General features: G+C 39.2%; 1 protein-coding gene across 1 annotated transcript; it reads right to left on the reverse strand.

Moving 5' to 3' along the window:
* Positions 1-1,645: 1,645 nt before the first annotated feature.
* LOC580275 (transcription intermediary factor 1-alpha) lies at positions 1,646-22,822 on the reverse strand. Its single transcript, XM_030989639.1, has 15 exons — positions 22,489-22,822; positions 20,302-20,498; positions 19,311-19,498; positions 17,842-18,021; positions 16,236-17,462; positions 14,842-15,469; positions 14,386-14,457; positions 13,086-13,214; positions 9,902-10,012; positions 8,728-8,892; positions 7,206-7,549; positions 6,168-6,279; positions 5,366-5,440; positions 4,154-4,306; positions 1,646-2,962 (listed from the first exon to the last, which is right to left on the reverse strand). The coding sequence occupies exons 1-15, from the start codon at positions 22,691-22,693 to the stop codon at positions 2,780-2,782; spliced, it is 3,969 nt and encodes a 1,322-aa protein (XP_030845499.1). The 5' UTR covers positions 22,694-22,822; the 3' UTR covers positions 1,646-2,779.
* Between the last annotated feature and the right edge of the window lie 3,247 nt (positions 22,823-26,069).

Consider the following 26,069-nt stretch of genomic DNA (forward strand, 5'->3'; position numbering starts at 1 on the left):
GTGAAAAATAAACTGATCTGGCAATATACAATCTTTTATTTTATTGCATAAATGCTGAAAATGCACCAAATCTTTCCAGTAAAACAGAGCACCTCACTTCAATGAACACTTAAAATGAGGACTTTTCTTTCTAAATTTCACACCTTGTTTCAAAAGAAAGAAGAAAACAATAAAACAAGTGGGACTTGCAAAATTTTGAACGAGTGTGTGTTTGCATATGTGTAAAATTGGGTTTTGTACCGAAGTGTATCAATCAGATGCGATTGTTTACATCTAGGGATCGACCATAAATGTCAGCATCCGAAAGACATGACTCCCTTTCAAACCAGGGTCGGTGTGGGTCAGTTTGTCGGTGAAGACAAAGAGCTTAGCGTACAGTCAGAGTATGAACCACATTACTCCTATGATTCTCTCCCTTGGGTATAGAGAGCCACTAAATCTAAAATTCCTTGCAGAATTAAAATCCAGGGATTTGAAACCTCCAAATTGTTAGTAGGCCTTATGTCCAATAAAAGCACATACCACTCTAACCCTATCATATATATATATATATATCCGCTTCACCTGGGTTAAAACAGGCAATTCAGAAGTAATGCCAATTGGCCAGTCATGGCAGGTTCTGAATACAGATCAAATAATAATTACCGGTACATGTTAAGTATTAAAGGTAAAGACCAGTATTGGAAACGCCCCAATTTCAAAAATGAAATGGAAGCTCTCATTACCAATCATGTGAAAGAATATGTTTTGACTAATACATGATGATAAAAAAATTGCTGGGAAACCGCCTACTAATTCATATATTTGGTAAATTTGTTTCTCTCATGGTCTGTGAGAGATATAGGGTAGTCCCATATACATTTTTCTGTGTATAGTGCTTGTAACTTTACGAAGAATGGGCCAAATTTCTTATCATTTTGATGATTCCAGAACCTTGCAGTACACACCAATACTTATATGCTAGATGATCAACCTTTTCTGATCGATTCCACACCGTTTCTTTCACAATGCAATCGCATGACCATAACTGGTCTTTACCTTTAAAGAAGACACCATATACCACAATACTCGCATGAAATAACCTCATTTGCTCAACCTGGGTAAAAGGAGGCAAATGCTATGAAATGCCTTGCATTGAGGCAACCTAGGAACAATACATGTACAGTAATTCATGGGGATAAATATCTACAATGAAATACATTTCAGTTAAATACACATGTCCCACACAACTTGACCTAAGTGCTGTCTTCTATTTGTGACTTTTACAAATGCGTGTTATCTAGAAATGTACAAGATAAAAATAGCTCCCACCAAAACGCACAATAAAAATAATACTAATAGTCACATTTGTATAGCGCTCAATACTACGTTTCAAAGCACTTCATGATAGTGCACACGCTCTGCTCCCTGGGGAGTATTCCGGTCAGGCGCTATTGTACAAACACAAGGGGAGCATGGGCACCTTGCTACACTCTGCTACCAACAATACTTTTAATTCAATCCCTCTTGAATTGTTTACTTCTCCTCCACACAATTCCATAGACATCTAAGTAATGCTAGATAGGTGATCTGAATCACATCATCTACTTGACTGCCTTTTGTCACTAATACACCTTCATATATTACATCTCAGACAACGGAACAGCAGGTTCTCTGCCTCTAGCCAAGAAGTGGTCCTTCACCATTCTTCTGCCTGCATGGTTACAGTCTTTTTTGCTCCTTTGCCCATCTAGATTGATTGCCGTGCTCAATACGCCATCCTCGTACGGCAACTCCTTACATACAGGAACTGAAGATTGCCGTCTGAGGAAGCTCGACAGCTCAGTTGGTAGAGCAGTGGTCTCATAATCTGGTGACCCGGGTTCAAAACCAAGGCGATGCACTAGTGCCCTTTGGTAAGGCATTAATCCTCATTACCAGGTCTCTCGGAAAGGACCTAAAGCCGTCGGAACCTCGGGTTGCTTACTAACTAGCATTTATGATTTCTTAGCAGTCAGGTAAAATAACCACCACTACAAATTACACTTCGGGTTGTTGACCATTTTCTTACAGACTGCCGCAAACCAAACGTACATTCACAAACTACATGATGAGCAATGCTATATTTGTTAAGGTATCATAATACTGTCAACATAACCTAGTTTGTCTTGTCTACATTGCCGCGCTCAATACTCCATGTAATTCATGTAATTCCTCATGTGGAGATTACCGTTGGGCGTCTAGTTTTGATCCTTCTACTGGCTGTACAAGACCAAAACATTCACAAACTACAACACGACCAATGCTTTATACACTGGAAGGCAGTATGTAAAATGGCTCCTCTTCAATTTCACTCAAGTATCTTCATACTGTCGGCAGAAGCTGTACACCATTTTAGAGAGCTGAACATGGAAGTGTGCCCTCACTGTCAGCAGCTATCACATGGGGGCCATCAACTATGCTAAACATTAGTCTAAATATTCCAGCCTTGCTTCAGAGACAGCCATCCACCTGTCTGATTACATAAGACATAACCCTCTCTTCTTAAGCTCTTGGATGACCAGCAGCTATGGCGGTCAAGTCCTACCCTTATCCTAGAAACCATGGAAACAGAATCACTCTATTACATTCCAAGGGTAAAGCATGATGGGATGCTGTTTACTTCATCACAACAGGTTAGCCGATATCCTCTCAATGTTTGCAGATAAAGGATTATCACCTACGAATAGTTCCTACGAAAAATCTGTCATCGGAGGTCAAGGTTCACTAGCATCACATGACCACATCTTATGGAGGTATCTTATCTGATGTGAAATACTGGTGTTGGGTGCTCTTGTTTCCTTCGCTTGTTCGGCCGATCTTCGTGTCTCTGGTTGGCGGACGAGACAAAGTTGGAGTCCATGTACTCTGGGAGGTAGCGCTTCATGAAGCGGGAAGCGTAGCGCTGTAGATGCTGGGCTATCTTACCCAAGTCCGATGTCTCCTAAGTGACAGATAAAGGGCAAAATGGCAAAAGTTGAGATTCACAGATTCCATTGTGCATTTCGTAAACCAATTTTCAATGTTTCTACTCATCTACTTACCGTATTATTCAATTCAATTCAAATTTGACTGTCCAATTATTGAAAATTTGTCCGTTTGCATGTCAATACAAATTTACAGATTATAAACATCAGCAAGATACAAATGGATACAGAATAATACAATTGATGAGAATATAGATATACTGGTAGCAATTGGTGAACATAATTGGATGCACATCAACGTTATATCCTAATTTGATATGTGCTATACAAGAACGGCATCTTATTACGGTATGACTCGTAGGTCTTAAACCACCTGCGAACTATTACTGGTTGTAAGTTCCCAAGGTTTAAAGGTACTATGTCCCATTTGCAACCAACATCAAATTCTGTAAAACTTTGCAGGAATTATGAACATGTAACGTATGTCCTATCTGTGAAAATTAAACGTTAGCAGTGTCCTAAAATTCTTATTATGCAAGGAAACTTGTTTACTTCGTAGACTTGACTGTCAGACCCTATTGAGTGACTGACTGACTTTTTTTTTTTTCTTTGGTAATATTATACATAAAATGAGCTGTAAAGGGTACATGAGCATTTGTCTACATCAATAACCCGATTCTTGCAATGGCCATAATTTGGTACAAGGTTCTGAAAATCAAACTATGACTTTAGTGATTGCAATCACGTAAGTTGATTCAACAACTAATGGTTGTTATTTTCCCATTTAAACACATTTACAAGCCCTTTTGTTTTGAGGAAAGTTCTCAACTAGTATTATCTTTCAAATGCATTTGGAATTTAACCTTTTTATTTTTTGGGCCTGCAAATTGGACATAGTACCTTTAAAGCACCAACTCATGTTGACTCACCCCATTATACTGGTAGTAATTGGTGAACATGACCCGTAGGTCCTTGGCCATCTGCCAACTATACTGGTTGTAAGTTCCCAAGGTTTAAAGCACCCACTTAGGCCTAAAAAAAGATGTTGTATTGCCCTTTCGGTGCCAAAAACATGGGTCAGTCGGTCAGAATTTTTTTTCTCCCTCTTTTGGCTGATATTTCTCAGTTTTGAATGCTTTAATAATTTTTGTTTTCTTCATGAAACATTTTTTTCTAAAAAACAGTAAAAACGCCTCATGTTGACTCACCCCATTATACTGGTAGCAGTTGGTGAACATGACCCGTAGGTCCTCGACCATCTGTCTGGGTGAGAAGTACTTATTTGGTGAGGTCAGGCTCAGTTTGCTCTTGATGGTAGATAGATCCATAGGGATTGGGATGATTTCAAGGTAGCCCGTCACCTAGGATAGAGAGAGGTACATTGGATTAGTTTGCTCTTGATGGTAGATAGATCCATAGGGATTGGGATGATTGCAAGGTAGCCAGTCACCTACGATAAAGAGAGGTACATTGGATTTATTGGTTTATTTATATTTACAGTGTGTGTGTGTGTGTGTGTGTGTGTGTGTGTATTTGGTTTTTACAGAAGTGTATCAATCAGATATGATTATTTACGTCTGGGAGCGACCTTTAAACGTCACCATCCGAAAGACGTGACTCAATTTCGAACCTGCGTCCTCGGCTGAATCAGTTTGTAACTTCGATTGTTAGCTGAATTACAGGCGCATGCCACAACGCCTAGTTGTAAATAGTAGACAAATAGTAATAATATTGTTCATGAAGTTGGTGATAGTGACGATGATGATGAAAATGATAATGCTGATGATGATATTCATGATGAAAATGATGTTGGTGATGATATTGATGATGATGATGATGATGATGATGATGATAATGGTGATCAAAATGATAATGATGACAATAATGATGATTTTAATGATGAGGATGAAGAAGATAAGATTGTGATTTTGATGATTATAATAATCACCATTTACATATTCACCACCATTTTCATCATCATCATTATCATCATTAACACTATCATTATTGTCATCACTGCCACATGTATTATTATTATCAACATCATCATTTACTCCATCAATAAACAGTTCAGAATTAATTCCATCCATTGTCTTTCAAAATTCAAATTCTTTTAAAAACAAGGTGAGGGGGTTGTTTCACAAACACTAAAATCGACTTTAAGTTGGACTTATCTTTGAAAGGCCATTCATGCCACTGGTTGCTCTCACTATTGGTTTTTCAATTATGATCTTTAGATAATATGTTTTCCTCCAATAATGAACTATCAAATAAGGTAAATTCTGTCCCTTTAGAGACCAATGCCAGTATTATGGTGAGAGCAAACAGTGGCATGAACTGCCTGCCATAGTCAAGTCCAACTTAAAGTCGATCTTAGTCTTTGTGAACCACTCCCCTTAGAATGATCTAGGCATACATACCTCTGGACCCACAGGTTCTAAGAAGGGTTGCGAATCCTCCAGGCAATACATCTCAAGAAGTAACCTCTGACATAGCTGTATGGAAAATAAAAAGCATAACAAAAATCTTAAAGTTACTCAGGAACATTGCCTCATATTCTGAAACAAAATCCTGGATTTAGCTCATGCTGCAATCATAATTATAAACCTTTAGGTCAGTCAGGAATCCCATGACTTTTACAAGTCAATCATTTCGAAGCGCAATTTTTTTAGGGCTTCACTTTTACACATCACAGATGATAATAACAGGTAAGGCCATGCATCTTAGATTTTGCGTTGTTAAACAATACCTTTAAGTAGTACAGCAACATCAAATCCATCACAATAATACAAATTACTCAAAGATGGAAGATAAAAAGAAGGAAGAGGAGAAGAAGAAAAAGATGAAGATGAAGAACAGGAAGAAGAAGAAGAAGAAGTAAATGGGGATCCGGCAGGAATTAATTCTTTAAAAAGTTAGAGCACCGTCATGGCAGCAGTGCTAAAGCAGGGTAAATATAATGGGGCGCCAGTCTGACGAACTTGAACGCTATACAAGAACCCTATCATCAATAGGATATTTGTTAGATAAAAATGTCCCTCTAACTGTTTGATGTTTTCGATTAGTTACAGCCAGCAGTACTTTATCCTAATTATACTCTTTTATCATGTATAGAATTTGCAATGATTTGTTTGTTATATATTTGTAAAACTGCAAAAGAAAAAGAAAATCGAACAGAAATAAATAAATCAAATCAAATTGAACTCTAGATAATGAAAGTACCTTGAACTCTCTAGCGGTGAAGCCTTCTAATTTTTCAGCGTTTTCATTGTTGACGTTTTCTTCCTCATCAGCTACCACGTCAAAGCATAAGGTACAATCAAAGTCATCATCCCTGCTTGATAGAAAGTTTTGAAAAATCATGTTAAAGCCTGTCTGTACTAGTTTGGCCAGGAGGGATTAGACCACCACCCTGCGTGGTCACTGGCAGGTGGCTATCTCATCAATTCAACTCTCATTTTAACATAAGAAAAAGTGGATCATGGGGGACCAATGGTCGCAGATTAGGCATTGTTTTTTCATATAGAGGTAGCAAGTAACTACAAGTAGTACAGTGGGGCTTTAAAGTGTAACAATTACTTTGAAGAAATATTTCTGTACAGCTAGAATGTTTAAATCAACCTAAAGAAATTCACCTGGCATTCTACTAAAGATGAACAAAATAATTTGGGAGCTTTCTTATTCTTTATATGTCAGAAGAAATTGTAAAAATGTTCACTGAAAAGGATGGCTCTTCAAATGCCCTCATATTTGAAATATGAGGAGAAACAGCTGTAAAGCTTGGATCACACAATCAAATCAATTGTGCGTAGTCCCATATATACCCATGTGATTTTTAAGAGAGAGTGAGTAAATTTCTTCTCATTTTGGTGATTTCAAACCTTTCTGTATACACCGATCCTTATGAACTGCATAATTCACCTTTCCAAACTGCTTTTAGTCTTGGTAAAATAACAAGCATTCTACACAGAAAGATTTATATGGGACTACACAAACATGTGGCATAAAAATCAGGCCTCATTTTTAAACTGTTACTTGTCATATTTAGAATATGGAGGCATTTGAAGAACCATGCTTTTCAGAGAACATGTTTAATCTGATGTTCTTCCACACTTCCATAATAACAATGATAACCTCACAAATTATTATCACCTCTCCCCAGAACTAAACCTTCTCTTTAAATTACATCCATGAAGAAAAGAAGTAGAAGGAAGAAGAGGGAGAATGATCGTGGATCAAGCTCGACCTCTGTCAACTCACTCTGGGACCTCGCTAATCAGCGGGACATGGCATTCATGATGGTAGACGCGCGGACACCTATCACAGCACACCAGGTTACCACCGTTGTTACAGACGGCGCACCAATCGTCGTTGGGGTCGTCCGACCGCGAGCACTGCATGCCGTTACGAAGCTTATAACCCTGCTTCCACGTTGGTATGGGCTCTATGCTCTCCTCGCCATTCCTGCTCGTCCCGGCCTGACTCGTACTTGGAACGTCCTCGTCGATTGGTCGCTTCTCACCTGAAGTGGGTGCTGTTTCGCTGGTGCCGGGGTCCCCGTCTGCCGTACTGACCGTGGAAGATTCTGGGTTTGGTTTGTCACTCTATCAAAGTTAATGAAATTCAAATGACATCAAATCCAGGGGTCAGTGTCACATAGACGTAACTCCATTTTGGCCAATATGAGAAAAAGTGGTTTATTTATCACTGAGCACTTGGGCCTTCAGGAGTTATTCTATGTTTCACTAGGCATTGACTTCAATGAGGTGTTGGGTGGAGTTACGTTTTTGTGTTTCCTGGAAAGCCAACATTTTCTGAACATTTTGATATCAAATACTAATTTTGGCAAAATATGGAGTTAAATCTTTGTGTCACTGAACCCTCAAAATGGAATCTACGTCGCAGACAACACAAGAATTTGTATACTTGCAGTCCAAAGGGCATCAACTCAAACACTCCAAGACAGATTGGCTGCTTTCCTGAATCATTAGCTTTATATCGCAGATGCATTGTATGAACAACCAACGTTTTAGTCAACTATAACGTGCTGGCAATCACAATTACTGAAGAAATAATAATAATAATATCCAGACAAACTTATAATACCATGTGTTGCTCTCATGGTCAGAAATTCACAAGTTACATGGTCATTGAAAATTTGGCAGAGTGGAATAGCCATATCAGGACAATTACCCCCTGGACAATCACCACCCGGAAAATTACCCCCTGTCTATTAAATGGGAATTCCACCCTGATAATCAGTTGGTTTTTATTTTTCTATTGGTAATAATGACTTTATGGGGGGGGGGGGTGGGGTGGTTGTCCTTGGAAGGTAATTTTCTTGAGGATAATTGTTCTTGGGGGGGGGGGGGATAATTGGCCAGGGGGTGATTGTCCTAGAACTGGAATAGCCTTCTGCCTCTACAGATGTCAAAGGTCATGTCAGCCAGCCCTCAAGAATTTCCTGTTCCCAGCTATGACATCATCTCAACAACAACAATGCTAAAAACAGACTTAGAGAAAATAACCTTCAACACTGAAAAGGGCCCCGTCTAACAAAGAGTTGATATCAATCGCAACTTTGTAGATAAGAGTTAGGAGACTGCAAACTTGCAATTGAAAGGAGGACTTGAGCTTGATTTGAATCAATCGTATCTCTTTACAAGACACGCCCAAGAGCGTTAAATGTGTGAGACATTGTAGAGTAAGCGTCAGAAGTGCCCTGCAGAGGTGGATACTAGTGCTTTACAAGAAGCCATCATCATCAAAATGTTAAACTCACCGCTCCTTTGCGCTGCACCTTGAAATACTTTTCCATGGTTTTGACGAAGCCAATAGAGAATTGCTCCCTCTGTTGGGGGCAGACGATGAAGAACTTTTGATGCTTGTGAGAGTAGAAGAGTAAGAGGATAATCTCTGGCTTGGAGTACAGTCGAATGGCACCAAACTGTTGGATAGGAAAGACAGAGAGGGGGAGAGAGATGGAGAATGGGAGAGAGGCAAGGGAGAGACACAACACAGAAAGAGAGAGGGGGAGTCGGAGAGGGAGACACAGAAACAGAAGGGAAAAAAGAGGGAGCAAGGGAGGAGAAGGGGAGGGGAGGGAAGGGGAGGGGAAAGGATGAAAGAAAGAAGTTTAAGAAAGGAGAAGAGAGATGGGAGAAAGAGAGAGGAGGAAGGGAGAGAAGGGGGGGGGGGGGGGGGGGGGGGGGGGGGGGGGGGGGGAGAGGGGGGGGGGGGAGGGAGAGAAGGAGGGGAGGGAGAGAGGAGGTAGAATAGAGGACAGAGAGAATAGTAAAAAAGAAGAGAGAGAGAAAGATAGAGAGAGAATGGAGAGAAATGGGGGAGACCGAGGAAGATGGCAAGGGGGAAGAGATGGAGGAAAAAATGAGGAGGGGGGGGAAACAGTTATTATATGCACTATTATCCTTGGCAAAAAAAGAAAAAAAAAGAAGAAGAAAAACAATGCCCAGCATGAAAAAAATTCAAAGTAAATCAAGTATGGAGCTATTAATATTTAGCCGAAATAAATGAAAAGGGGCTCCTGATTGCTACAACTCTATATGGTATCACATGCAATTTATTTTCCTTTTAGGTAAAACCAAAACAAAGAAAACAGCTTTTCTTCTAAATCATCCATCTAGCAAACTGTATCAATGACTACCAAGTGTCCTGGCAGGCATATCATTTTACTGGCCATTCGATTCCACAAACATTCAACTTTACCCAAATAATATTAATACTGGTAGTCACGATTGCATAGCGCTTTACACTGTATTCATTATTACCAAGGTTGTTGGATTTGAGTGCTAATCCGCACATGATAGTGTGCATGCTCTGCTCCCTGGGCAATATTCTGGGACTCAAACCAGGAACCATGTATTCTAGTCTACTGACGTGTCCACTAGACCACGAAACAAGGACACCATATTTGTCTTAAAACTCTAAATACTTACCACATCTTTATTCTTGAAGATAGCAACCAGTTTTCGATAGAGTTCTTTACATTCCTGATCACATTTGAGAAAGAAGAGTTGATGATCCCTCATCAAATCAATCAAGGGTTTCTGAAGAATGGAAAAACATGAAAACACAGTGCTAAATATCAAAACATAGGTCTACAACACATCTATTATTATTGTTGTTGTTGTTATTATCATTATTATTATCATAATCACCATTATTGTTGTTAACATCATAAAATGCATCAATATTTATCCTCCATTTCAAAGAACTGGGCTCAGTAACACATTGCTTAGCAATCGATTGTATGATTAATCGATTCTGTTCATTCTTTGCTGAGAAATCTGAAAATATTATCAAGTCACTTGATAATGCTTCCAGCAGTGACCTCACTCATATTTCCCATGTAGAAACGGACCAAAGATTTGATGAGTTTGACTGTGTTCTTCAGTCAAGTTGCAGGTCTGATTACCAGATCACGTTCTACCACGTGCGGCTTAGACCCTATGCCCACTGATCTTGTAAAGAAGTGTGTAAATGAACTAAGTCCAGTGATTACTCGCATTGCAAATATGTCTCTACGTGATGGTTGTTTTCCAGATGTATTGAAACTTGCGAACATTTCTCCACTGATAAAGGCTAGCAAACTGGATTCAGAGGACCTAGGAAGTTACAGACCTATTGCTCACATCCAGTTCCTGGGGAAAAACCATTGAGCGACTGGTGAACTTGCAGATTCAAGACCATCTGGTAGAAAATCACCTGTATGCAAGTATGCAGTCCGCGTATAGGCCCTATCACAGTTGCGAGTCTGCTGTTCTCCGAGTTGTTAATGACATACTGCTGGCCCTTGACAGAGGAAATGAAGCTGTGTTACTACTTTTGGATTATTCGTCAGCCTTCGACACCATCCATCATGAAACATTGATCTCCCGTCTACAAAGGCGCTATGGAATCTGCAAGAATGCGTTGAAGTGGTTTCAATCATACTTTCAGAACAGGAGACACTCTGTAATCATAGGGAATCGCAGTCGCGTACTTACTACACCTGGTATGGGGTACCTCAGGGTACTGTCATCGGACCTTTAGCGTTTAGTCTGTATGCTGCTCCTCTTCAGGATGTCATCGATCATCACAACATAAACTGTATGATGTATGCGGATGACACTCAAATGTATATAACCTTAAAGAGTAATGAGCAATCTAATATCATTGACAGACTACAAGTGTGTGTGAACGATATCATCAATTGGTCTAATAAAAATGATCTTAAACTCAATTGTAACAAAACTGAGGTTCTACATTTCACCTGCAAATTCAGGAAAAGTAACCAGATGGATGGCATAGAAATAGACAATATCCTTATCAAATGTGTCGATGCCGCTAGAAATCTTGGCGTGCAGCTAGATAAAAATCTTACAATGAAAGCTCAAGTCAATAATGTATGTAAAACCAGTTCGTTTGCTCTGCACAAAATTGGAAAAATCCGCCAATTCCTAACCAAAGAAGCTACTAAGCAGCTGGTTCATGCCCTGGTTATATCTCGCATAGATTTTTGCAATAGTTTACTTTATTCTCTTCCTGATGTTCACACCAATAAATTACAAAGAATCCAAAACTCAGCAGCCAGACTAATCACTAGAACTAAACGCAGAGAACATATAACAACCATACTTAAACAATTGCACTGGCTGCCAGTTAAGTCCCGTATTAATTATAAGATCCTTTTACTGACATATCAATGCCTAAACCGTACAGCCCCGTCTTACCTCCAAGATCTCATTCTACAATGTACCCCTACCAGAAACTTAAGATCAAATAGTAAATCCCTCCTAGTAGCTCAAAGCACTCAAACAAAATATTATGGAATGAAATTCTTCGGCCAAATTGTGGAACAGCTTGCCTGATGCTGTCAAACAGGCAAGCAGAACAGAATCATTTAAAACTCTGTTGAAGACCTATCTTTTCGTAAATTGTTAGTTTTGTTCCAGCTGTTTAGTGACTTTTTTGGTTATAGTATGTACATATTTAATATTTAATTTATTTTTCATTTAATTGTCATGTTTTTTTATGTTTAAATTTGTATTACCTGAATTTACAATGTATTACATGTAAGCTATGTAGGAATTGTGTATCATTATTGTTGTTTGTAATTAATTATTTTCATGTATCAGGCATAAATGTTCATTTTTATTCCGCCCTTTTCCTTCTTTTCTAAGCGCATAGGGACTTTCTTTATGTGAGTGATATGCGCTATACAAATAACGTTCATTATTATTATCATTATTATTTAATTTTTGAGATTGATTGCATTGATCTCTATGTTCCATCAGGACGGTTGCAATAATGGTTCAAAATATCACATGTATCCAAAAGAAAAAAAATCCCTGTTGCAATTCCGATGTCTAGAGTTCAGACACGAATTGGCAGACTGAAGTAAGCCGCCAATATCAGCCGTCTGACACATACGATGCAGTAATCACCAAAATGACAACTATTGGCTATTGATAATTTGGCAGCTTACTTAAGTCAGAGGAAGATGTCTGAACTCTAGACGTTGAAACTGTCACAGGTAAGTTTTCCTTTTGGATGTGATATAAGGACTTTCAGACAACTATACTTACCATAATATCAGCCATCTAACATATATGACGCAGAAAAATACTGGCGATCGGAAAATTGGCAGCTTACTTAAATCTCAGGAATATATTTGAACTCTAAACATTGAAACTGTTGCAGGTAACTTTTCCCTTTGGATGTGATTTAAAGATGAATTTGAGTTCTGGTCATGCGATTGCATTGTGAAAGAAAAGGTGTGGAATGGATCAGAAAAGGTTGATCATGCAGCATGTAAGTATTGGTGTGTACTGCAAAGTTCTGGAGTCATCAAAATCATAATAAATCTGGCCCAGTCTTGGTAAAGTAACAAGCACTGTATGCAGAAAGATGTATATGGGACTACACAAATGGTGTCGGGGCTACTATACCTTGGTTTCCTTATCTTTCTATGCTCATTACTCATCCAGTATATATTTTCTACCAACATTGTTTGGCAAATGACATTTATTTGTAATCTTGAACATTCAGTGTAAGTTTTGTTTGATTCTGTGAGAATTCATTTTCTTTTTTACCAGAACTCAAGTTTATCTTTAAAAACTTTCAAATCACGATACTTACGAGCATTCCTGAATGCATCATTTTGATGTGGAGTTTGCTAGGCCACCCCTCCCGACTGTACTTCTTGCTCGTCATTCGATACAGACTTCCCACAATCACCTGTCTCCTAGGCTTGCCTTGGTCATCACGCTGTAATGATGGTGTTTGGGAGGAGACAAAAGAGGAAGGAAATTTGTTTATATACTCTGCAAAGATAGCATGGAAAACATTCCATTATTTATCCTCTAACGAGAAAAGACACTCCCGAGTCATATATTTTTGGTGATGGTGTAGCGGAGAAGTTGAAAGAGGAGGAAAGTTGTTTCTGTACGCTGAAAAAATAGCATGGAAAGTATACTATCATATTTATATATATATATATATTTATATTCCACATACTAAGAATCTTTCTCTACGATTGGTCATAAGTAAATCATGTGATCAAAGATAGTTCGCCCATCACTGATGGGAGAAGCAAAAAGTTTGTTGCCCTTTGTAGATAGTACTACTACAAAGGACAACGCACTTTTACAGAAGATAGAGGTACTATCTACAAAGGGCAACGCACTTTCACTGAAGGTTATCCAAAAGCGCACTAAAACAGGCGTAATTAAGTGCGCGTTACCAATGAGCGCAATTAAAACAAACACATGCGCGCACCGTACCCTCAAGGGGTTGGGTTATAAACTGTTTAACTTTTTTGGTGTGAATTTGGGCATGGTGTCTTTTATGTAGATGCATACACGTCCTTTTCTTTTTGTAGTTAAATTGTTTTAGATGTGGAATATAAAGCAAATAATCACCTTTTGGTTTCAGGCGATGGCAAACTATCACATCCTCGTCGATCAGAATGTATATGCTATCTTTCCTCAGCTTCGCTTCGGAAAGATAGCTACATCCAAATCGCCTCGGAAGTGATAGTTTGTTCCATCACCTTCACCAGCGGTAGTTATTTGCTAAATATATATCCTCTCACGAGAAAAGATCCTCCTGAGTCATGCATTTTTGTGATGGTGTTTGGGAGTAGACAAAAGAAGAGGAAAATAAAAAACAACTTAATGTCAGGATGGATTTCCCCTTTAACAAAACTCTGAACTGCTACAGCTTAAAGCCTGTCTGTACTAGTTTAACCAGGGGGGATTAGACCACCCTGCAAGGTAACTGACAGGTGGTTATCTCATCAAATCAGCTTTCAATTAACATTAAAAAAAAGGGGATCATGGGGGACCAACAGGGACCGATTAGGCTTTGTTTGCTACATAGAGGGCGCAAGTAGTGCAGTGTGGCTTTAAACCAACGGCACTTAAAGGGTTAAACTGACCTCTTCCCAGCTGACATCACCTTTCCAGAAAGCTGCTATACTCTCCTTGGTTGCCTCATGCATGCTATCATCCTATTGGAGGACAAAAAGGGAAAAAAAGAGAACATTGGTGGTAGCAGTAGTAGAAGTAGTAGTATACATAGAAGTAGTTTGCATAATAGTAGTAGAAGTAGTAGAAGTAGTAGTAATAGTGATAGTAGTAGTAGTAGTAGTAGTAGTAGTTAGTGGTAGTAGCAGCAGCAGTAGAAGTAGTAGTAGAAGTAGTGATCTCTCTCTTTTTTTCTCAAGTCCCGTGATATTGCAATTCATTTTCTTCATTCATTTCGTTCTTTCCGTTGGCTTACTTTTTGTCATAAAAGCCGGAGTTTTTTTTTCCAGCAATGTATTACACCGCTATTGTTTACTAAATCATCTGAATGAGGCTGAAGTCAAGTTATATTTGATGGCAGCACTCACCATTTCATTCAGAAAGACTCGGATACGACTCAGCTTTTCCTTGCCGTGTTTCTCAACATCCTCGCTACCTACTGCTCTGGCTGCTCCAGACCCTGAAGCTTCTACGACTCCTGGATCTCCGGAGCTGCCTTCTCCTGGTGCAATTGCTCCCGACCCTGATCCCTCTGAAACGGATCCCGCTCCAGATCCAGAAGGCCCTGCTCCATCTCCAGATGCTTCTGCAACAGATTCTGTTCCATCTCCAGATGCCTCTGCAACGGATCCCGCTCCAGATCCAGAAGCCCCTGCAACGGATCCCGCTCCAGATCCAGATGCCTCTGCAACAGATCCAGCTCCATCTCCCGACGCCTCTGCTGCTGATCCAGATGTTTCCTCCGATGTACTCTCCCTCGTAGGAGCAGGATCTGAGTTGTCCGCGGACTCTCCGCTGTCTCTCGTCTCTAGTGCCACCTCATCCATGATGTCCCCAATGATGTCCGAAGCGTTCACCTGGACGGGAAGGTCAATGCCGAGGATGTCTTCCAAAGCGTCCGGACTCGTGGCCGAAGACGTGAGGGGTGGGGTCCTGCCCATCTGCTGGTCTGGTCTTTCGGGCGTTCCACCCATCTGAACATCTGACTGGACAGGACTGAAGATTAAAGAATATAAGAATAATAATTATAACTAGAAATATTGTGGCAATGCAAATGTATCCCCCGGCACTATCACAATACTCATCCATACAAAATTTGAAAGAAATCTGTCAAGAAATGTGGCAGTTAGAGCGCACAAAAGACAGCCTCTAAAATATGACCTTTGATCCTATAACAGACGGAACACAGATGGCATTATAGGGTAACGGAAGTGAAGGGGCTAGGATAAGAACAAAAACCCCTTCATAGAAACTTTCCCCTCTTGGCTCGTTTGGGTATGATGCGGCGAAACCACAACTTTTTTTATGATGACCTAAAGTGTGATACGCATCACATTTCTCTATCTTATAACACAGAGCTCAATGAATACGCACAAGTCTCTTGTCGCGCACAGCTGCCATTTATTTGCAAGTAACAAAACATACCGGCCATATCTGAACAAGTTTATCAGGTCCTCTTGTTAATTGGCTAAAAATATGCTTCCTCCAGCCCTACCAGATTATTTGGAAAGGGCTGTAGCAGAGAAAAAGGAATGTATAACCTTTTAAAATCTTACATTTAACTAGAAAATACATTCCTGTCATTACCACATCAGTGCAAACCTCCTTCAGACATTCATGAGCTGTATCTGATGTTTATTACAAGTACAAGATTTTGTTGATAATGCCTTAGAGATAAACATAAAACAAAAAATCTTTAGCTAATTCTATTTTGCTAATGACTTCATACATGCCTGTAGTACTGAACAACTAGACAGCGTACCTGGTCTTATCACTTCCCTGCTGCATCTCCAGTCCTGAAGAGGAAGGTTGAGTGTCCTGGAGACCATTCCCTATCATAGTGCTGCCACTGCTCTGATTCTCAAAACGGCAGCTTGATCGCTCAGAATCACTCTTGGAAGGTCTCCGTTCGCTCTTGACACTGAGAATCCTCGGACCTGAAGTGTCGTTAGCCGGCGCGATCATAGAGGACGGGGAAGCAGAGTTGGTGTTGCGTACGGTCGTGGCGCCCATGGAGGATGGTGAAGCGGAGTTGGTGTTGCGTACGGCCGTGGCAGCGCTGGGACTGACCGAAGGGGGTGATCTTGCGTTGAGCGCTTGATTCTGCTTGACTTGAGCCATCAGCTGCTTCCTCTGAGCTGTGGTCAGATCTCCGAAGGTCATAGCACTGGTGACGGTTACGTTCGGAGGACCTACGGGCTGCATGGAAGTGGGAAGCCCATGGGTGAGCTGAGTGGACGTGCTAGGTCTAATCCCCATTGTGTTTTGTGGGTTGGTCAACACTGGCAAGATATTGGTTTGCATGGCCGGTCTGACCTGCTGCTGCTGCTGAGCTTGAAGTCCGCGTGGGATGTGGATAGTTGGGGCACAAACTGTAGGCCGGTTGACGCGGGCAAGTTGTTCACCTATCGATCTCTGGCTAAAGAGAGCATGATTGATACCTTGCTGCTGTTGCAATTGCCGTTGTTGCATGTGTGCCTGCTGTTGTGCCTGCTGTTGCGCCTGCTGTTGCGCCTGCTGTTGCGCTTGCAGTTGCGCTTGCTGTTGCACCAGCGCAGCTCTGTTTAAAGCCAAACCCGGCTGCATGTTATGAGGAAACCCTTGGTTCTGTCTTATCTGTTGCTGACCTGGCGGACCGAAGAGGACCTTGCTCTCCATGCCTTCAATAGAGCCGATGGACTTAAAGGCGTCCCGCGTCGGAACGTTCGTTTGCTTGAACTGGAGGGCCAGTTCCGTCACGGGTTGCCGTGTCAGAAGTGTCCTCAGCACCAGGTCCACTCGTCGCTTGACCAGCCGATTCTGCTGCAGGGCTGCCACATCGTTCTCACTGGTCATGATATTGTGGATGACACGGTAGCACTGACTCAGAGCCGAATCTACTGTACCAACTTCAATCAGCTGTTGTTTCAGGGTACGGCACTTGTTTTCGGTACTGCTCTGGATCTTAGTCTTCAGAGCAGTTGCTTGGCCATCAATTGCGCTTCTTATTCTAAAATACAAAAGATTAACGAAAACTTTAGTCACATTACTCTTTTTAACCTTTCTGGGCCCTGCTTCATAAAACTTGTTATCAATAAAGAGTTACAATAGCTGTTATAAGCTATTGAAATTGTTGTATTTGATTGGCTTAGAGCAGATTTGTGGCAGAAATTTAGTATTTGTTATTAATTTACAAATATTATGACACAGGGCCCGGATTACAAAGGAATCTTAAGTCTACAGACAACCATCAAAGAGCTTCCCCCCCCCCCCCCCTTGGCCAGAAAAAATATTTAGTCAGTGGTCTACACTTAAAAGAGGAGCATAAAATGCCCCCCCCCCTCCCTCCACGTATCTGACACCCTGTAGAAACACATCGTTTATCTCACCCGTTAAAAAGTTCATCAATCCTGCCGAGAATGATGGATTCCTGGTCTTTCATCTTTTTGTAGATGATCTGAATATTATTCTTCATCACCTTGGCATTCTTCCGCTTCTCCTGCAGTTCCTGGATGAAGCGTCTCATGGTCAAGCGCTGACTGGCCGCTGCTTCCGTTAAGAATTGGTACCTGATAGGAAAATAGGGGGACGGTAATGACAGGCCTCTTTGTAGGAACCACATGTACTTCATATTGTGGGAATTATTGGTTTGAGGTGCTCACTATTCACAAACTTCTACAACTTAGGATTTAATTTGCCATGGACAAATCTTTAAAGGGAAAGTCCACCCTGAAATTAAGTTAGTTTTAATAGGAGTAGAAAAATGAGAGAAACAAGTCAGTGAAAGTTTGAGCAAATTCCGATTAAAAATAAGGAAGTTAGGATTTTTGAAGTTGTGATCAATCAAACACAAATTGGCAACTCTATGACGTATCATGCGAGCTCAACTTCCATTTGCTCAGTACTAAAAAAATCTAAAATTTTTATTTTCCCTCAAGAAAAATTTCAACCATACATGCACCCTAAATATGATAATTGCAAATATGTTTCTATACTCCCCCTGCAAGGAACAAATATATATGCCGTCATCAATAACGAAGAAAACATGATTTTATGGAATATTATGCACTGAGCAAATGAAGGAGAGCTCGTATGATAAGTCACAGCGTTGCCAATTTGTATTTGATTGATCACAACTTCATTAATTCATAACTTTCTTATTTTCATTCAGAATTTGCTCAAACTTTCACTCACCTGATTTTCTTATTATTCTGCCTCTATCGAAACAAACTTATTTTGGGGGTGGACTTTCCCTTTAATCTTTGTAATGGCATGGACAAATCTTGAACTCACTTTGAAATCAAATAACGTGGACCTCTGAGTTTCGTATAAAGCCCATTGCACACTATACGATTTCCGAAGAAAAGGCAATTACTTTAGAACTATATTTTATGTACTTTAATTTCTCGTTAATTTTCTTTATGTTTCAATCAATGATCATATTTTTATGACCATTTTTACATTATATACATTGTGCAATTAGTCCCTGGACTACTGCTTTGTACAGTGAAACCTGTCTATGATGACCACCCAAGGGAGACAAGAAAAGTGGTCTTTTTTAGGCAGGTGGTCTTCATGTACAGGTTCCTTTAGGACATGTTTCAATGAGAAACCATTTTCAAGGGAAACAACAAAATGTGGTCTTTGTAGACAGGTGGTCACTTAAGCAGGTGTGACTGTATTTCTAATAAACCACATTGAATTGAATAACTGGGGCCTGTTTCACAATGACAAATGACAAAAATCAGTGACAAATCTGCTGATAACCAATCAGAAGCAAGGATTTCAGTAGCTTATAACAAAAACTGTCATTTGTCACTGATGAAAAGTTTTGTGAAACACCCCCCAGGACACTCACGAATGATCCTTGTGGGACACCAGCTGGCAATCCCGACACGTCAGTCTAACGCACTTCTCACAGTAAAGTTGAAGTCTTTCCTTGGGGTGAATGGTACAGAAAGGTGGCTGGACGATGTGGCTGACCGTGTTCTCTTCGGACCTTGGTTGGATGACGTGGTCTCTCAGGAATCGTACCTTCCCATGAAGCTACAAGAGCAATCAGAGACCCAAATGTTACTTAAAGGTAAAGACCAGTATTGGAAACGCCCCAATTTCAAAAAATGAAATGGAAGCTCTCATTAGCAATCATGTGAAAGAATATGTTTTGACTAATACATGATGATAACAAATTTGCCGGGGAAACCGCCTACTAATTCATATATTTGGTAAATTCGTTTCTCTCATGGTCTGTGAGAGATATAGGGTAGTCCCATATACATCTTTCTGTGTATAGTGCTTGTAACTTTACAAAGAAAGGGCCAATTTTCTTATCATTTTAATGATTCCAGAACCTTGCAGATGCTAGATGCTAGATGATCAACCTTTTCTGATCGATTCCACAACGTTTCTTTCACAATGCAATTGCATGACCATAACTGGTCTTTACCTTTAAAGTGACTCAGTATTAAACATTGTTGAAGGATGATGGAAACACTGCGTAGTTTTTGTATGAAATGTAACTTATTATATTCCATCTATTGTGAAAGAGTGAAAAATACAAATAAATGTTGCCAATTTGAGGAAGAACTGACTCATTTAATCAGTAGGATACTCTAAACTGATATAGTGGTGGAGTGTGACGTCATCAAAAATCAATTTTTAGAATTTCTCCTTTTTTTTTCATTTTCCGAAAGCGCATCAAATATAATGTCCAAATTTTGAAAACCAATTGAATATGTTTTTTATGCTCTTCCAGAAAATGAAGGAAAAAAAATTGAGAAATTCTAAAAATAGATTTGAATGATGTCACAGCTTCGGTACTCTATGGGTTAAGAGAGCAACCAACTTACCAGAACGCAGGGATCACAGAGCCCTCCTGGACAATCTACACAGAAGTTGGTAGCCGGCGCATTGGCATCACAGTTATGGCAAAGCATCTCCCCTCCAGACATGCTATGAGCTGTGGCCATAGGAACCGTCCACGTGTCTTCAACGATATCGTCTAAACTACGGATGTCATCTTTGCAAATGGGGCATTTGGCTATAACTGGAAAAATAAAGTGAATTTCAATTTACAGTTACTACCATCATCTTAAAGTGACTCAGTATTACATTGTTGAAGGTTGATGAAAAAACTGCGTCATTTTTGTATGAAATATATTCCTTCTACTGTACAACCCTCTAACATGTGAAAACTCCTCAAAAAATTCTCAAACCACAAAGATATTTATGGTTTTCTTTGAAGGTATCACTGTGCAACACCCTCTACCAGTCAATTCTCCCAACCATTTTTGAATTGTCCTAACTGTATTTCCATGAAATAAGACAGGCTTTTAAAAATCTTTCAACACTTAAATGTCTGGAATGGTATGTAAAGCCAATTCCTTGCTTTGTGACGATCTACATTCAACTAAAATGTAATTCAATTGTAATACTATAGTTGGGAGAATTAAGGAATCTATCAGATCAGTATTTTCCAATATCGTTAATAATGGTCTGTTTTCACTCAAACTTTCGGATTATCTTTCATTGTGCTTACAACAAGGTGTACCGTCTATGTATGGGCCTATGGGGAAGGTTGACAGATTTCAGTTATCTGCCCTTCTTGCACGTCTCGAAAATCAAGCCACTGTCACTGGTTATTGTTTGACGACTCACATGCGTAAATGCACTATTCTGATTTGTTTCTTTTTATTTTCACTATCAACACAAAATACAAGTCTCTATTAAAGCTCGTTCATCTACAAAAAAACTGTGAGAAGTGTCTCAACATGAAGTTTTCCAAAGAAATTTTTTAAAAACAACCTTGTTTGTAAATAAGTGCATATTTGACTGCATGCATGGTTGATGGTGAAACTAGACATGGTATCCTTGTTCTTTCTCTCCACATTTTTTCACATAAAAATTAAAAACTGCATGTAAAGTGAATGACTGGGAAGGTACACACACAGTGTACTTTTGTTTTGGGATTAATAATAACTATAATGGCAATTAGTTTAGTGAACTAGGGTGCAAACATGGAGTACGAATTTAGCAAACTCCCTGCACATGCCTTTTTACACTTATTGCTATTGTTGTTAAGTATCACATATGTATATCGTCGGCCGGCTGGCAGAAGGGCATTAGCGCGCGAGCAGCGAGCGTCTCGAAAACTACTTTTTAAATTATTCGCATTTAAAGATTTGTTTTCTATTTAAACTACTTTCCATCCCGGAAATTGGTTTCAAATTCTAAATGCAAATAGAAATGTTCTAGTAGGGTCTAGAACACGGCCACAATTTTTTTCTCAGAAATAAGTCAGTTTTATAAGAGTTTGAGGCGATTTAGTGCCAACGCCCTTTTGCTTATTAAACGCTTCATTTTTTACCTGAAGTTCGAGCTAACGCCCTTATGCCAGTCAGGCGACGATATCAGCAATGCAAAAACATGCATTTTCATGAAAACTGCATGTATTTGCAATTTCTGCTGGGTTTAGTAGGCCCTCTCTCACTTAAATTTATGCGAAGCCAATCGAATGGATCAGCCAATGGGAGCGCATAAACTCAATGTACAGCGCTCAATGTGCAAACTTCTTCGTGGTATGGGAATGGGTGATTACAAGACTAGACCTAGACGTACTGTGTAGACTAGTTAACATATCTAGACTAGGTCTAGTCTATCTTATTTTTAGATTTTGTTTACATCATTCAATTCATATTTCATGCATGAAAATGGGTACCAATTAAGGCTCTGTGATATCATTATCAACCACATTGTATACTATGACCTAGCCATCAAATTGGTCAACTGATTCTACGATTCCATTGCTATCATTAGAATAGACATGAACTTTGTAATTTTGTGTAGGGGTCTACATGGTCTACGTTTTACATTGCCTGTTTTGTTAAATATGTTCAGAGTAGACATGTCGTCATGTTATTGCATAAACTAGGCATAAACAAAGTGAGTAAGCAGTGGCTTATTTGATGAAAATGCCAAGAATTCTCCATACCAGACGTATATTGCTGCCTATTAACATGATTAAATTCGTTATTTACCAACTCCAGATCCGGCCAGGATTCCCTGCTGCCCGCTGGCCAGCGCGGTGTTGTTCGTCACGTTCGCCAGGCACTGGGCGCAAACAGTGTGAAGGCAAGGCAACATTCGCGGCTGCACATCGGCCGAAAACTCCCTCTCGCAGACCTTGCATTTTAAATCCAAATGGATGTTAGAAGTTCCTTGTCCACTTGTACTCGCTTCCATTGTTTCTGAGGTAATGGAATCAGCTACATCCCAAGAAATTTGAGGATAACATGATAACAAATTTCATGAATAAATGTCTGTCAGTTTTTTTCCAAGCGGTGACATTACAGATCCTGGTACAAAAAACTTACTTCGCTGCACGAGTCGTTTATGAATGCGGCAGGTGGTGCAAAAACGAAAATGACAACAAAAGTAGTGACCTCGATCTCGACGACGCGCGTTTTAGTTTCTATCAACACAAACTTTTACTTCTTAAAACCTATCTGCACTAGTTTGGCCAGGAGGGATAAGACCTCCATGCATGGTCACTAACAGGGGGTTATCTCATGAAATCAGCTCAACAAGAAAAAGGGGACCCACTTAGGCAGTGTTTGCTCTACAGAGGGCGCCAGTAGCCAACGTTTTTAATGTTATAAGGAACATTAATAGGTGCTAAATCGCGTGTGCTATGAACTATGAATGATTCAACTCTCTTCATTGGAAACAGCTTGAAATAATTGACTTATATTTAACTTACAGGAAAACGTGACTAAAATTAGACACAAGAAATAAAGTAGGAGCAGTGTAGGCCTAGTTCTCCATTAAGCATATTAAATGGTTCATATACCAAAACCCCGGCCCCCCCACTCAGGTTTCGAAATGACCGCATGCGTGTTGCCAAAATGTCCTTTTCGTAACAAAAGAAAAAGGTCGAGCCGTATTGACTTTACACACCGGACTTTTGCTGAAAAGGGGGGGATGCTGTAAAAGGCTCGTATACAAAAGAAAAAGGTCGAGCCGTATTGACTTTACACACCGGACTTTTGCTGAAAAGGGGGGGTCGGTTGGAACACGCATATGCGTACCCTAAATAACACTGAGGGGGGGGGGGGGGGGCCGGGACCAAAACAAAATTGGAAAGTGCATCCTGACAGGTGAAATCTGGAGAATATCCCCCCTCAATATTACAAGGGAGATATTATGTCCAATTTATTTACATGCAATATTGGGGTACGTCAAGGTGAAAACCTATCACCTCTCTTATTTGCTAATTATTTGAACGATTTCCAACAATCTATTGGAAACTCGTAAGGGCTTAGAATTTTCCAATACTATTAGTAAAAAATAAGTTTCCTTTTGATGGTAATGAAATATGTAAGGATCTACTTTCTTTGTCAGTATTATGCTGATGACACAATTGTTATTCTAGCAGAAACTCCTGAAAAGTTGCAAAAAGTCATAAACGCAGTGAAAGTTTATTGTGATGCTTGGCAAATTGAAGTTTCACGTGGGAAAGTTAGAAGAATTCCCAAATTTGTTTATGATGGTGGTGTATTGGAAGTGTGTGTGTGTGTGTGGGTGTGCGTGTGTATGTGTGTGTGTGTGTATGTGTGTGTGTAATTGGGTTTTTACAGACGTGTATCTCCAGATTTGTTTTTTTTTGTAATATATAAGTAAATAACATTTACAATTGACATATTATGTTTAGGTACTTATACGTTTACTTTGTTGCTAAGTTATATTATACTGCAAATAAGTTTGAGTTTAATTATGTTTATGTAAAAGCATCAATATTGAACACGTTTATTTTATTCAATTGTATGTCATGGTTTGTATTACACATCTGGAGAAATAAAACAAAATTGTTTTAAAAAAAAATTAAAAAAATAAATAAAAAAAAGTATCAATCAGATATGATTATTTACGTCTGGGGACCGACCTTTAACGTCACCATCCGAAAGACGTGACTCAGTTTTGAACCTGCGTCCTCGGCTGAATCAGTTTGTAACTTCCACTGTTAGCTGGATTACGGCACGACACAACGCCTAGTTGTTTATGACTTTGTAGCCTATATTCAGGAGTGACGTTGTTATAATAATCGTAATTTTTAAAAAAGGCAAATGCTAAACAGGTCACACAAGCTACAAAGGCAATGTATAGTATGTTAGTAAAGGCAAAAGGGTTGTATTTATCTGTTGATACACAATGTCATTTATTTGACCACTGCACGTTTTGTCAATTATATTATATATGTTGCTGAAGTCTGGGCCTATGAGTGTATATAGATCAACTCGAAGTTTTCCTAGAAATTTGTTAAGAACAATATTGTTTGTAAATAAGTGCACACCTTACTGAATGCATGATTTATGGTGAAACTGGACGTGGTAGAATTAAGTGTAGAAAGATTGGATATTGGGATAGACTAGTGAAAGGGAAGCATTCAAAATATTCATTAAAAATAAGGCAAGAAATCTCATTAAAGAAATGGCGTTGTTTTAATTCTTTACCATATACCAAACAATACAAGACGTTATATGAACGATATTTGTGCATCATCTCAAAAGTTGGAATATATTTTATATGCCGATGATACCAGAGTGTCTTTTTATCCGATGCCAATATTAATAATTTGATTCTTGATTTTAATAATGAATTATTGAAAATAAATTCATGGTTGATCTCTAATAGCTTAGTTGTAAATATTAGAAAGACTCGCTATATGATCTTTACGTATACGTTTATCGATTGTGACACGTTGGTTGTTTCCTTAAATAATAATGAAATTAATCGTTGTAGTTTCCTGAGTTTTTTTAGGTGTAACAATTGACAGTAAATTTATCTTGGAAGGAACACATTCATGTCATCTGCACGAACTTTCTAAAGGTATAGGTATTTTAAATAAAATCAAACATAATTTTTTTTAGCAATGAGTCTTTCCAGCAAATTTTGTCTGAATAGACCAGTTCACGGTTAGCACGTGCCCCCCCCCCCCCCCCGTGGTTACGGGCCTGGACAGCACCAATAAAGCCTTTGGCTTTCCTAGCTGTCTCTACATTCATATGACACATTTTTGTTGTTGTTGTTGTATTCTATCGTGAATATTTCTTTTTAACTTGTACGCTATGTTTTGTGTTTTATATGTTGTTTATGATGTTTTTATGATGAATGAAATAAAGATCAATTAAATTCAATTTGATTACACTCAGATGGTTCAAATATTACTTGAACATTCCAATAAACTCTTACTTGTGTAAAATACAGGTTAAATCAAGCAGCGCATGCACATTCCGAATTGCTTTAAGAAACCATTGAACACCATTTTTTTTTATGTCACATAGTGAGAAATGTATGGGAATATTGCAACAAGAAAGTATACGAAAGATGTCAATTTGTTTTGCAATTAACAGTCGAAAATGTTCTTTTTGGAAGCTTTAAATTCACTTATCATTATGATTTCATTTGTTTAAACTTTAAATGTGTAATTTATAAAAACAAATTGGCTATGGAATTCGCCTTTTAGCACGACAAGTTTTAAACAAGCTAGGTAAAGATTTATTTTGGTTTTGAAAAAACTCTCTTTTGTGGAAATATGAAGCAAGATTCATTTGAAAAATGA

Source organism: Strongylocentrotus purpuratus, unplaced genomic scaffold, assembly GCF_000002235.5.
Source record: "Strongylocentrotus purpuratus isolate Spur 01 unplaced genomic scaffold, Spur_5.0 spur5_scaffold_18, whole genome shotgun sequence".
NCBI lineage: Eukaryota > Metazoa > Echinodermata > Echinoidea > Camarodonta > Strongylocentrotidae > Strongylocentrotus > Strongylocentrotus purpuratus.

Bases quoted from the DNA above. Each gene is read 5' to 3' on its own strand.
- LOC580275 (XM_030989639.1), bottom strand. From the start codon at position 22,693: ATGGAAGCGAGTACAAGTGGACAAGGAACTTCTAACATCCATTTGGAT. The intron at 8,893-9,901 runs GTAAGTATTTAG...CCTATCCAACAG, and splicing joins TCTTCAAGAATAAAGATGTG to TTTGGTGCCATTCGACTGTA. The intron at 7,550-8,727 runs GTGAGTTTAACA...TAACTTTGATAG, and splicing joins AGGTGCAGCGCAAAGGAGCG to AGTGACAAACCAAACCCAGA.